Below are 14,776 nucleotides of genomic sequence, written 5' to 3' on the forward strand. Positions count from 1 at the left end.
TGTAGGTTTTCTTTCACCAAATGAGGGGAACCAACTATTTAGTCTAATATTTTCCCACCTTAGGAAGCTGAAGTAAAGACGGAAAAACAGCCTCATCTAGAGTTCATTAAAGCTGAAGCTACTGCCAACAGCCTAGTATCCTCCCAGCCTGGCTTTTTACTGGAATCACTGGGGGTTTATCTGACTGCTGATTGGTGGATTAACTTCCTGTAATCTGCTCAGCAGGAGCGCATTCGTTCCTCTGCATGCACTCACTCGTCTCTCTGCAACCATTAAAGCTTGGACGTGTCGCTCCGATATTTAATTTGACTCAGTCTGATGTGGTTTTGATCAGGGAGCAGGTATGACAATCAGAACGGCGCGTCCGAACAGGGGGCAGCATTTCAGGCCGCGTACGCACTGCCTCAAAAAGGTGGGTCAAAGTCCTGCTGCTTTTGGTCATCTGAGCTATTGATTGTGTTCATATGCTGTAAATACCTTTAAACTCTGGTTGTAATATGTGTCATTTAGTAATTTAGGCTTGTTGTCTACAGGTTAGTCCTTCTGTTGGTTTCTACCTTCCCAACCAGCAGTTTATCAGCAGGAAGCCATTCCCACTGGAAATCAGCTGGTTCTGGTTAGTTTTGTGGGGAAACCTGATGCATGTGTTTCCTTAAGGCTTTCAGCTTAGCCAGGAGAACAGCAGCAGGTTTCCAAAGATAATCTTTAATTCCACTTTAAAGCCAATTAGCTGCTCTGCAGTCAGAGTTCATGACCAAGGGGGGGGGGGATTTATTCAGAATAATATTACTCAGCAAAGTTATGTATGGCAGTATCTCTATAGACCTGGATCCTCCTGGATGATTGATGGAAGGTTTGTGTTAAACCTTTGCAGTGGTCCATATTTTGGAACGGGAGGTAGTAGTGTTTGTTCCTACAGCAGTTTCTTTCTCAGCCATGGGGAGAAAGCTGTGTTGCAGTCCATCCATGCAGACCTGCATTGTTCTAAGTCCTTCTGAATCCTGCCAGATCCTCCTGGCTCCTCCTGAATCTTACTGGATCCTCCTATGTCCTCCTGGGTCATCTTGAATCATCCTCAATCCTCCTGAATTATTCTGGATGGTCTTATGTCTTCCTGGATCCTCCTGGATCCTGTCGACCCATTCAAGCAAGCGGCTTCAGTGGATCTCATGTAGTTTTGGGCTTAGGGAGCCAGAGATCCGCAGATCATCAATGACGATTTTGCTAGTTTGAGGTAGGAGACCTTCAGGTTTTATAGGGAGTATAAAGTATCTGAGTGATACAGAGGACTAACCAGCCCTGAAACACCTAAACCAAGAGCTTTGTCTTTTAATACCCTGATAGGGCACCTTTCCTGTTGTTTACTGATCTCATAGGTATCGAGGAGGATTAGGTCTACTTAGTTAACCTCAGGATATCAGTTATCCTTTTTTTTAATGATTTGTTTTGGTTCGATTTGGTTCTGTTGGTCTCTTCATGACACGATACTCTGAATAGAGATAAGTCTGAAACAGCTGGATTGAGAGTCCAAGTCTAACGACGTGGCGCTTCACCAGAGCTGGACTGACTGCTTCCATTGGATTGTTGGTTTTTGCCCCAAGAGTTGAACTATCTTGGTGTCTTGTTAATGAGTGATGGCGGGACGAACGAGGATTCTGACAGAAAACTGTGGTCTTTGTTTTCTGCTCCAGTTTGTAAAGCCGGGCGTACACTGTACGATTTTTCCAATGGTTGCACGCAGATACAGCTCAGACTGTACGACCAAACCGTATTTGGACAAAGACATGGCTGAGCAAACATGGCTACTACGGTCTGTCATTGCCCCCCCGCCATGCTTCTGTGTTTTCCTCTGAGAGGAAGAAGAAGAATCCTTGTTTGCCCACTGAGCGATTTGTCCACGACCACCTTACGACGGCCGACTGAATTTCAAACATGTTTGATTTTCTCCTGACCTTATGATTCCTGATGGGGGGGGTGGTCGTTAGAGGCTGATCGCCTGTCGTTACCCCCCCTGGTCTCTACACCACGCACCATCAGGCTGAAAGTCAGCCCGATTGAAAAATTCTCGCACGACTGGAGAATCGGCCTGAAAAGGGCAAAAAAATTGTACAATGTACGGCCGGCTTAAATAAGGAGACATGATGGTTCATGGTGTTTAGTGGCATCATCAGACTTACTAGAGACATTACTGCTGCCGTTATTTCTACCACTGCTATTGATTACTATTACTGTCAGGAAGGGTAGCCGTATAGATGAGGTTTGTTTAGTTTTTACTGCACTAGTGGCTCGTTTTTCTGACAGTAGGCTGACAGGAAAAAGGGGGCTGAGAGAGGGGAAGAGACATGCGGCAAAGGACCACAGGCCAGATTCAAACCCTCCATACATGGGTTGTGCGCTCTAACCACTGCTCTACCTGCACGTTAAACATGACCTTTTTACTCTCGAAAATGATAGGTCTTTTTAGAACGGCAGTAATAAAGACATGATTGAGAAAAGGCAGGTCTCATTGTATTCCATTTGTTCTACATCATCATGTCATGCGCACTAACCACTGTTCCACCTGCACGCCCAGGGAAGCCATATTTAAATATCAAATCATTCTGGCTTAAATATGTATATAAATATTTATCAGACCATATTGTCAGAAAAGAAAAATTATATAAAAAAAAATGGCTTAAAATCTGTGTTTTTTCATTATCTTCTGCAGGCCAGTTAGTTCTACGTCAGCCTGAACACCTAAATTCAGCCAATCATATATCAACGGCCATCTGTCAATCACATTTTTTCGGTCATAGCATCTTGATTCATGTGTCGCAGCTAATATACGCAACGGTTGAAATCAGAATCCTTTCCTTTCCCATTGAGTTGCGTCCCAGTGTTCACGGGGATGGACGTCTGTGTCTTCGGCAGGCGTAGAGCTAACAATACTGGCAGCGTTGCGAGGCAAGGGCTCAAACATGTACGGCTGGAAGCCTTCTACACCAAACCAAGCTTCTGCCGCCCTGGCGTCCTCTTCCACAACATCTTTGTCCCCGCTTTCCTGCTCTAAATAACAAATGGATGACGGAGGAGACTCATCCACGACCTCCGACACTAAACTCTCCTCCTCTTGCATGTTTCCGCTGTCCATAGCGTTCCTTGACAGCGTCGTTTCTAAGTCACCAATTTAGTGCTACTTGGTCCCAATGGAATTTCCCATTGGGAACCTGCTAGCACTAAGTTGCTAACTGGTTAGCAAGATGCTTCCATCAAACCGGTCTCAACCAAACTGCTTGTGAACCTTCCGCCACAACAATCCCGCCCCCTTGATAATCGACCAATTACATTCACTTTATTAATGTATTAATTAATATTAACTCAGTTCAGATCAAAACACCAGTTGATCCCTGAAGGGACATGCTGATGGTCGAATGAAGGAAGGATCTCTAAGGTGTGGAATATGTAGAAATATCAACCTCCAACGTGCTTATTTAGTAACTGGGTTCACCATCCTCGTGAGGCATCACCTTAATGTTCATGGCGTTTGGCTGTGGATGCATTTATCAGTCAGTTTACATGTTTGGAAATGTTTCTGTCTTACAGCTCGATGCCATTGTGGTGGAGATGCAGGACCCAAAGACCGGGGTCAAAGGGTCAGAGCAGAAACTGAATGTGAACACAATCCCACATGCCATCACCGGTGAGACTGGGGTGCATACCCCTCATACACACATTGTATCACACTATCCTTGTGAGGACTTTTATTGACTTCCGTTCATATTGCATTCTTCTTCTATGGTTTAATCAAGACCATAAATATTTTCAATTTAATTAAGTTTATTTCTATAGCGCCAATTCACTAACCTGACTCCGCCAGATGGATTTGCTCCGCATATCCATCTGGAAACCTTCCGTTGAAGTAATTTTGGGAAGGGGCGAAAATACTGGTTAGCTGATTGGCCTATGTTGGTGATAGACGGGCCAAATAAACCAATCAGATCAACGAAGCATATCACGTAATAACAGAGCGATGACGAAAACACAACCACAAGCCAGGCTACTCTTGGCGAAACCAGTTGGGAGAAGAGCAAAAACATCTTTTCCTCTGAGAAAAGCCTCCAGAGCAGTGTTTTGCTCTTCTTTCAGTGAAGAAATACTCTGTAATTCCCATAAAACTTGCTCGATAGCCACGCTAACGCTAGTTTCATCGGCTGAAGCCGCCATGTTCTTTAGACTGAACTGTCGCGCTTCTCGTTGCGTCACACCTCAACCCGCCTCAAAGCCAACGCTGATTGGACGTTCGTTTGGTGAACGGCTCCAAATTTTCTCTAACGGAGAGTCTCCAGACTGATTAGCGAGTGAAACCTTGAAAGCTCGCGAGATCAGGATGGTCTCACGAGGCTGGGAATCCACATCATGTCATCTCAGGTCACTTTCCAGTTCAGCAGATCATCCAGTCAGATTGATTCAAAGTTTTCTATCTAAGGAAAACCAGCTGATTGCATCGACTCATTGACTCTTCAGCAATCCCTCACACTAAGTATGCTTGTAGCGACAGTGGAGAGGAAAAACTCCCTTTGAACAGGAAGAAACCTCCAGCAGAACCAGGCTCAGTGTGAGCAGCCATCTGCTGAGGCCCACTGGGGTTCAAGGAGACAGAAGCAGACATAGAAAAAGAAGCATAGATACAAAAGGCAACTGTCAACCAGCTCCACAGGCGGCCCCGTCCAGGAAACACACAGCCAGGCAGACGAGCTCCAAGCCAGCTCCCATGTCAGAGGATGAAGAGAGCACATCCAGTTAGTCACAGTCAGAGAAACAGGACTACACTGGAAAACAGGCCAAGCTCCAACATCTAGAAACAAAGGTGTTGATGGCAGCAGCACAGCTGATATTTCTCTCCTGGGTGACATTAGCAAAACATACCTAACCTGAACTCAATCCACACATTGGTCCTCAAATTACCTCCAACCCAAGAAGAGAACTTCTCCTCATTGGGACGAGTTGTTGGTCTCCACAGGTACCTACAAGTCCATAAACAATTGAAACAAATGCATGGCAATACACACCCACACACACACACCCACACACACACACACACACACATAAAGCCTCTGTTTGCCTGACCTTTCACCAACTTTAATTCATTTTATACACCCTAACCCAACTCAAAGAAGAAGGCTTTACCATTTGGGGGCCCTTTGAATGTCCCCCTTTGGACCTGTGAGTATTTTTTGTTTGGGGGATATTTGACAACACACCGGCCCCAATCTCAGCCCCAACAACTTAGTCACCAGACCTTTGAACAGTCTGCAGATCCTGGTCCTCTACAAGTGGCCTTCCATGATGACGTCTAAACCGATGTGATCCTCAGTGGAGCATCAGAGAGAGTTCCTTTGAGCTGATTGTTTTGCCTTAATGCATCCTGGGGGGCAGGATCACATGTCCTTGTGGTAGTGACTCGATGAGAGGGGATACAGAGCCGACTGCATCTTCCTCAATCAATGATCACAGTTAATATCAGGATGGTCATTAGTCGCCAATGTCTAGAATTAATGTCTAGAATTAATATCATGGTTTATGGCCCAGCAATGGGAACAGAAAAAAAAATAGATATTTTATCATAACCCCACAACTTTTATGTGTCATTAGCCTTGTCTATGAATTGTTTAATTGATTGTTTAATAGATTATGTTGCCTGTAGCTTATGGTGCCTTCATGTGGTTCATTATTACGGTAAATACCAAAAGCTGACATGAACTTCCACTGGAAAGCGGAGAACATTCTGATACCCAAGCTGCTGAGATGAGGTAAACTTTGATTTTCATCATGGCGGAGAGCAGCGAAACGATTCCGGGTGATAAATATCACTAGCCGCTCCGTCCCGGAAGCACGATCCGTAGGCTACCATCAGCTCATCAGCGCAACCAGATATACATCCAGGTTGCCCTCGAGTTTATTTTGTAAAATATACCTAAAGTACATTTTTCACTCCCCAGCAATAGTAAACGTATTAAACTATAAGGTGAGCGGCGGCCTAGTGGTTAGGGCACTCCCACAGCCTGCCACTCTGGGTCCCTGAGCAAGACCCTTAACCCCACACTGCTCCCTGAGCGCCGCACAATGGCAGCCCACTGCTCCCCAAGGGGAGGGGTTAAAGGGAGAGAGGGAATTTTGTTGCTCTGTACTTGTGACAGCGGAAGGACAAAAAAAAAAAAGAAAAAAGAAACTATACTGTGTTAAAGGTTAGAAATGTATTTCATGGGAAAATATTTATTTTATCAGTCTTCTCTGTCTGATCTGTTCCAGAAATGGGATCCTACGCTACTTCCAGGAGCTAACTTTCAGCTTTGGATTTAAACATTATCTAGTCTTTTTTTTAGTTTTATGTTTTCCTTTCCTGTTAACATTATGGTATAAAGTGCATAATCTAAAGAAAGAAACAACCAAAATGCAGATAAACATGATTTAATCATATTTAGCCGGACTGCTCTGAGCATGTCCCATGATGATGTCACAGAAGCAGTTTAACAAAGAAAATTGAAAAAGCATCAAGAAATTATATTTTAAACAAATAAACATTTTTAAAGATATGTATTAACATTCTTTAGCATTCAATGATAAAAAAAAGTAATTTTAGTACCATAATTACATTATTTATAGAAACCTGGATGTATATCTGGTTGTGCAAATAAGCTGATGGTACGGATCGTGCTTGACCAATCAGACAGATGATCACTGCTTTTTGCTCTGTTGGTCACGTGACTCCTCCTCCAAACAAAAACCAGGGTTTGTTTTTGTCCACTTTATAAAACCTGGAACTCAACGCTATTTCTGACATTTTGAATTGAAAAATATTCCTGGATGGAAGAGAAACGTCTTCAAACTTGCAAACAAAGTCCAGTGGATTGATTTTAAAGTTTTTTTTTGAAGTCCTCCTCCACTGCTGCCAGCTAACCCGGCTTGGACTGCGAGGTGGCCACTCCTCCTTCATGGAGCTGAGTCAGTAGAGCGAGGAGCAGCAGGAGGTGCTGCTTTGACCCGGCCCAGCAGAAGATTCAGTTGCCATCTTTGTTATTAGTCGCTGCTGTCAGGTAGCGACAGCCTATGGCGATGGCGGGCCGCTGTGACAGCAAAGGAGGAGAGCTCTCCGGGCAAAGCATTCTGGGATATATCTGCCTCTTTTGAGACCTTTCTTTTTTTCTCATGCACTTAACAATCACTACCTTTCTTACGACCCTCGGCCATTTTCAATTTCAGCTTCAATGACTGTCTGAAACCGTAGCTCACCACAGATCTATGCCTGAAAGTACGCAGAGAAAGATAGCTAATTGTATGAGCACGTACGCTACAAAAACTATCTAAAAATGAGTAAAAATGTTTTAAATTAACTGTATTTACTCTTAATCTGAGCAGGTAAATAAGATGATCTGCCAATGCAATGAGTTTTTTTTATTCTTAAAATAAGAAAATTAGATATTATGCACTTGAAATAAGACAATACAATTGGATTTTTATCATTTTAAATGTAAATTCCCTCATTTCACGGCCAAATGCACGTATTTTATGAAAAAATTACTTATTTAGATTAAAATTTTTGCAGTGTTGGATGGCCTTACGTAAACATTTCACCAGAATGATTGACAGTTAGGAGGACCACTTATATGGATGATCCACCCGGAATTAAAAGATCGTCCTCTATAGCTTTAAAGTAGATATATATATATATATATATATATATATATATATATATATATATATATATATATATATATATATATATATATATATATATATATATATATATATATATATATATATATATATATATATATGTGTGTATATGTATCATGATTTGAACTTGTCTCATTTTTAAAATAACTGTTATGGTTTGATTTTTATCAGATGCCAATTAGCGATCAGTCAGTGCTTTTGATGCATCGTCTTCTTCCTGTAGCAGATGAACCAGGAAGTTTAACTGTCTTTGCCAGGTAGCAGGTCAGGATAATCTTTGGATCCAACATGTTTCTCTTCTCTACCACAACACAACGCTGGTCATTTACACTTTACAAATGACCATCTTTAGCGCATGAAGGCAGCATCACTGGTGTTTCAGAACAGGTGTGTTAACGCTGACAGATTGACTCTTAGGTTTCAAACAGGTGGACTTTATTTGACTCACTACGTGACCTTTGAAAGAAACGGGTTTCACCGTCTCTGGATGACTTTACGAGGCCGTGTTTGTATAGAAGATTGTAGAAAATAATCCTGATTTATTCTTCAGCGTTAACAAAAAGAATAGACTGCCACTGACAGGCTGCCTCAGCCGCTAAGCTGCTAACAGAGGCTAAAGCTGCTAACAGAGGCTAAAGCTGCTAACAGGGGCTAAATAAAGAGGCTCCTAAGTGGATGAGATGTGAACTGTGCTTAAGTTGAAGTCACGCCTGGGTGCACATGCACCTGCATTCAGGACGGCTCTTAGACATTCTGCTTTAAGATTAGGTAAGATTAGGAAACTTTTTTTCCCAGTTTGAAGATGTTTCTCTTCCATCCAGGAAGATTTTTCGATTCAAAATGTCAGAAATAGCGTTTAGTTCCAGGTTTTATCCAGCAGCCCAACAAAGCCTGGTTTTAGTTTAGAAAACATGCAAATAGAAACGGATGAACGGGTCCCCCCCTTTGGAATGGGGGTCGTTTGGCTTCTTTGTTAGCCTGCAATGCCCCATACCTGTCTATGTCTCTGAAAGGGGGGTCGTTGGGAATAGTTGGCCTGGCTGAACATGGAGGTCTTCTGTTCTCCTATAAAGGCGTTGGGGCTGCAATGATAGCGGGAAGGAATCAACTCTATCGCTGCTTTGAAGGTTTTTGAAAGCTGGAATCTGAGTCCCCCCCCCCTGTCTTCTTTGTCCAAAATGTGAACATTCTGGTCCTCAGAAGAATGTTCTAAACTTTTGAATGGAAAAAGCTTCCTGGATGGGAAGTGAAACATCTCCAGACTTGGAAACAAAGTCCAGTGGATTGTTTTTTGGAATGACTATGACCTGGATGACTGAGAATCTTCACCAGTTCAGAATGAACTCTGTTTGATTTTCCTTCTCCTAAAAATGATAAAACATGAATTTAAAGTCAATTGCTCATACTAATTAGCAATAATGCCAATGCTTAGTCATTATTGCTAATTTAGCATTAGTATTAGTATTATCAACTTAGCATTTTTGCTTTATTAACTTAGCATTAGCAAAAATGCTAAACATTAGCATTAGCAGACCTGGGTGTCCCTACACGATCAGTCCCGGAAGCATAACCGCCCTGGACATGCGCAAACAGAATAACTTCTGTGTAGTTAATATTTTCGCCGCTCACACTGAGCCTGGTTCTGCTGGAGGTTTCTTCCTGTTCAAAGGGAGTTTTTCCTCTCCACTGTCGCTACAAGCATGCTTAGTGTGAGGGATTGCTGAAGAGTCAATGAGTCGATGCAATCAGCTGGTTTTCCTTAGACAGCAAACTTTGAATCAATCTGACTGGATGATCTGGTGAACTGGAAAGTGACCTGAGATGACATGATGTGAATTGGAGCTATAGAAATAAACTGAACTGAATTATTTTGTCTTTTTCGGGTGGGAGGTTCCTTTGAATATTTTTGTATTTGCCTAAATAGTGTATATTCGAAAACTGAAAGAAAAAAGCAATACATGAAAAGACACCTAAATATCTGAGCCAGAGGTCTGGAACCATGGGAGCCAGAGGTCTCGAACCGGTGGAGCCAGAGATCTTGAACCGTTGGAGCCAGAGGTCTGGAACCGTGGGAGCCAGAGGTCTGGAACCATTGGAGCCAGAGGTCTGGAACCGTCTGAGCCAGAGGTCTGGAACCGTGGGAGCCAGAGGTCTGGAACTGTCTGAGCCAGAGGTCTGGAGCCGTGGGAGCCAGACGTCTGGAACGGGTGGAGCCAGAGATCTTGAACCGTTGGAGCCAGAGCTCTGGAACCGTGGGAGCCAGAGGTCTGGAACCGGTGGAGCCAGAGATCTTGAACCGTTGGAGCCAGAGCTCTGGAACCGTGGGAGCCAGAGGTCTGGAACCGGTGGAGCCAGAGATCTTGAACCGTTGGAGCCAGAGCTCTGGAACCGTCGGAGCCAGAGCTCTGGAACCGTCGGAGCCAGAGGTCTGGAACCGTCGGAGCCAGAGGTCTGGAACCGTCGGAGCCAGAGCTCTGGAACCGTCGGAGCCAGAGCTCTGGAACCGTGGGAGCCAGAGGTCTGGAACCGGTGGAGCCAGAGATCTTGAACCGTTGGAGCCAGAGCTCTGGAACCGTCGGAGCCAGAGGTCTGGAACCGTCGGAGCCAGAGGTCTGGAACCGTCGGAGCCAGAGCTCTGGAACCGTCTGAGCCAGAGGTCTGGAACCGTCGGAGCCAGAGGTCTGGAACCATTGGAGCCAGAGGTCTGGAACCGTCTGAGCCAGAGCTCTGGAACCGTGGGAGCCAGAGGTCTGGAACCGTCTGAGCCAGAGGTCTGGAACCGTGGGAGCCAGAGGTCTGGAACCGGTGGAGCCAGAGATCTTGAACCGTTGGAGACAGAGCTCTGGAACCGTGGGAGCCAGAGGTCTGGAACCGGTGGAGCCAGAGATCTTGAACCGTTGGAGCCAGAGCTCTGGAACCGTCGGAGCCAGAGCTCTGGAACCATTGGAGCCAGAGGTCTGGAACTGTCGGAGCCAGAGCTCTGGAACCTGGGAGCCAGAGGTCTGGAACCGTCTGAGCCAGAGCTCTGGAACCGTGGGAGCCAGAGGTCTGGAACCGGTGGAGCCAGAGATCTTGAACCGTTGGAGCCAGAGCTCTGGAACCGTGGGAGCCAGAGGTCTGGAACCGGTGGAGCCAGAGATCTTGAACCGTTGGAGCCAGAGCTCTGGAACCGTGGGAGCCAGAGGTCTGGAACCGGTGGAGCCAGAGATCTTGAACCGTTGGAGCCAGAGCTCTGGAACCGTGGGAGCCAGAGGTCTGGAACCGGTGGAGCCAGAGATCTTGAACCGTTGGAGCCAGAGCTCTGGAACCGTGGGAGCCAGAGCTCTGGAACCGGTGGAGCCAGAGATCTTGAACCGGTGGAGCCAGAAATCTTGAACCGTTGGAGCCAGAGCTCTGGAACCGTGGGAGCCAGAGCTCTGGAACCGTGGGAGCCAGAGGTCTGGAACCGGTGGAGCCAGAGATCTTGAACCGTTGGAGCCAGAGCTCTGGAACCGTCGGAGCCAGAGCTCTGGAACCGTCGGAGCCAGAGGTCTGGAACCGTCGGAGCCAGAGCTCTGGAACCGTCGGAGCCAGAGCTCTGGAACCGTGGGAGCCAGAGGTCTGGAACCGGTGGAGCCAGAGATCTTGAACCGTTGGAGCCAGAGCTCTGGGACCGTCGGAGCCAGAGGTCTGGAACCATTGGAGCCAGAGGTCTGGAACCGTCGGAGCCAGAGCTCTGGAACTGTGGGAGCCAGAGGTCTGGAACCGTCTGAGCCAGAGCTCTGGAACCGTGGGAGCCAGAGGTCTGGAACCGGTGGAGCCAGAGATCTTGAACCGTCTGAGCCAGAGCTCTGGAACCGTCGGAGCCAGAGGTCTGGAACCGTCGGAGCCAGAGCTCTGGAACCGTCTGAGCCAGAGGTCTGGAACCGTGGGAGCCAGAGGTCTGGAACCGGTGGATTCAGAGATCTTGAACCGTTGGAGCCAGAGCTCTGGAACCGTCGGAGCCAGAGGTCTGGAACCATTGGAGCCAGAGGTCTGGAACCGTCGGAGCCAGAGCTCTGGAACCGTGGGAGCCAGAGGTCTGGAACCGTCTGAGCCAGAGCTCTGGAACCGTGGGAGCCAGAGGTCTGGAACCGGTGGAGCCAGAGATCTTGAACCGTCGGAGCCAGAGCTCTAGAACCATCGGAGCCAAAGGTCTGGAACCGTCGGAGCCAGAGCTCTGGAACCGTCGGAGCCAGAGGTCTGGAACCGGTGGAGCCAGAGGTCTGGAACCGTCTGAGCCAGAGCTCTGGAACCGTGGGAGCCAGAGGTCTGGAACCGTCTGAGCCAGAAGACTGGAACCGTGGGAGCCAGAGGTCTGGAACCGGTGGAGCCAGAGATCTTGAACCGTTGGAGCCAGAGCTCTGGAACCGTCGGAGCCAGAGCTCTGGAACCGTCGGAGCCAGAGGTCTGGAACCGGTGGAGCCAGAGATCTTGAACCGTCGGAGCCAGAGCTCTGGAACCGTCGGAGCCAGAGGTCTGGAACCGTCGGAGCCAGAGCTCTGGAACCGTCTGAGCCAGAGGTCTGGAACCGTGGGAGCCAGAGGTCTGGAACCGGTGGAGCCAGAGATCTTGAACCGTCGGAGCCAGAGCTCTGGAACCGTCGGAGCCAGAAACTGGAACCGTCGGAGCCAGAGCTCTGGAACCGTCGGAGCCAGAGGTCTGGAACCATTGGAGCCAGAGGTTTGGAACCGTCTGAGCCAGAGCTCTGGAACCGTGGGAGCCAGAGGTCTGGAACCGTGGGAGCCAGAGGTCTGGAACCGTCTGAGCCAGAGGTCTGGAACCGTCTGAGCCAGAGGTCTGGAACCGTCGGAGCCAGAGGTCTGGAACCGTGGGAGCCAGAGGTCTGGAACCGGTGGAGCCAGAGGTCTGGAATCGGTGGAGCCAGAGATCTTGAACCGTTGGAGCCAGAGCTCTGGAACCGTCGGAGCCAGAGCTCTGGAACCGTCAGAGCCAGAGGTCTGGAACCGTCGGAGCCAGAGCTCTGGAACCGTCGGAGCCAGAGGTCTGGAACCGGTGGAGCCAGAGATCTTGAACCGTTGGAGCTAGAGCTCTGGAACCGTCGGAGCCAGAGGTCTGGAACCGTGGGAGCCAGAGGTCTGGAACCGTCTGAGCCAGAGGTTTGGAACCGTCAGAGCCAGAGGTCTGGAACCGTCGGAGCCAGAGCTCTGGAACCGTCGGAGCCAGAGGTCTGGAACCGGTGGAGCCAGAGATCTTGAACCGTTGGAGCTAGAGCTCTGGAACCGTCGGAGCCAGAGGTCTAGAACCGTGGGAGCCAGAGGTCTGGAACCGTCTGAGCCAGAGGTTTGGAACCGTCTGAGCCAGAGTTCTGGAACCGTCGGAGCCAGAGGTCTGGAACCGTGGGAGCCAGAGGTCTGGAACCGTCTGAGCCAGAGGTCTGGAACCGTCTGAGCCAGAGGTCTGGAACCGGTGGAGCCAGAGATCTTGAACCGTTGGAGCCAGAGCTCTGGAACCGTAGGAGCCAGAGGTCTGGAACCGGTGGAGCCAGAGATCTTGAACCGTTGGAGCCAGAGCTCTGGAACCGTGGGAGCCAGAGGTCTGGAACCGGTGGAGCCAGAGATCTTGAACCGTTGGAGCCAGAGCTCTGGAACCGTGGGAGCCAGAGGTCTGGAACCGGTGGAGCCAGAGATCTTGAACCGTTGGAGCCAGAGCTCTGGAACCGTCGGAGCCAGAGCTCTGGAACCGTCAGAGCCAGAGGTCTGGAACCGTCGGAGCCAGAGCTCTGGAACCGTCGGAGCCAGATGTCTGGAACCGGTGGAGCCAGAGATCTTGAACCGTTGGAGCTAGAGCTCTGGAACCGTCGGAGCCAGAGGTCTGGAACCATTGGAGCCAGAGCTCTGGAACCGTCTGAGCCAGAGGTCTGGAACCGTGGGAGCCAGAGGTCTGGAACCGTCTGAGCCAGAGCTCTGGAACCGTGGGAGCCAGAGGTCTGGAACCGTCTGAGCCAGAGCTCTGGAACCGTGGGAGCCAGAGGTCTGGAACCGTCTGAGCCAGAGGTCTGGAACCGTCTGAGCCAGAGCTCTGGAACCGTCTGAGCCAGAGGTCTGGAACCGTCTGAGCCAGAGGTCTGGAACCGTGGGAGCCAGAGGTCTGGAACCGGTGGAGCCAGAGATCTTGAACCATGGGAGCCAGAGGTCTGGAACCGGTGGAGCCAGAGATCTTGAACCGTCGGAGCCAGATCTCTGGAACCGTCGGAGCCAGAGGTCTGGAACCGTCGGAGCCAGAGCTCTGGAACCGTGGGAGCCAGAGGTCTGGAACCGTCTGAGCCAGAGGTCTGGAACCGTGGGAGCCAGAGCTGTGGAACCGGTGGAGCCAGAGATCTTGAACCGTTCAGTTCAGTTCAGTTTAGTTTATTTATATAGCGCCAAATTCACAACACATGTCATCTCAAGGCACTTTACAGTTCAACCAGATCAAATTGATACAAAGTTTTCTATCTAAGGAAAACCAGTTGATTGCATTGACTCATTGACTCAAATACAATCCCCCACACTAAGCATGCTTGTAGCGACAGTGGAGAGGAAAAACTCCCTTTTAACAGGAAGAAACCTCCAGCAGAACCAGGCTCAGTGTGAGCGGCCATCTGCCGAGGCCGACTGGGGTTCAAGGAGACAGAAGCAGAGATACAAAAAGCAGCTGTAAAAGGCGGCCCCGTCCAGGAAACACACAGCCAGGCAGACGAGCTCCAAGGCAGCTCCCATGCCAGAGGACGAAGAAAGCACATCCACTCAGTCACGGTCAGAGAAACAGGACCACACTGGAAAACAGGCCGATCTCCAACATCTATAAACAAGGGTGTTGATAGAAGCAGCACAGCTGATGTTCTTTCCAGGATGACGTCACAGCCAAACAGGAACAGACGAGGCAAAGCTACTCTGAGGAAAAGCAGAGAGAGCAGAAGGTTAGAGATTGAACTAACAGATTCTGCAGAATAGGAGAATAGAGAGAGAATGAAGCAGAATGATGAAATGGGGGTCCCTATGTCCTCCAAAAGTCTAAGCCTATAGCAGCATAACTATAGAGA

The 14,776-nt window shown here is 48.3% G+C and overlaps 1 protein-coding gene across 1 annotated transcript in view; it reads left to right on the forward strand.

Moving 5' to 3' along the window:
- Positions 1 to 14,776, forward strand: part of rgs9a (regulator of G protein signaling 9a) — a 60,352-nt gene continuing 45,576 nt past the window's right edge. Inside the window, exons 1-2 of the mRNA XM_038277803.1 lie at positions 1 to 412; positions 3,583 to 3,679. Coding sequence (XP_038133731.1) covers positions 344 to 412; positions 3,583 to 3,679 — 166 coding nt within the window. The 5' untranslated portion in view covers positions 1 to 343. The remainder of the gene's footprint in view (positions 413 to 3,582; positions 3,680 to 14,776) is intronic.

Source organism: Cyprinodon tularosa, unplaced genomic scaffold, assembly GCF_016077235.1.
Source record: "Cyprinodon tularosa strain WSP-4 unplaced genomic scaffold, ASM1607723v1 ctg1010, whole genome shotgun sequence".
Taxonomy (NCBI): Eukaryota; Metazoa; Chordata; class Actinopteri; order Cyprinodontiformes; family Cyprinodontidae; genus Cyprinodon; species Cyprinodon tularosa.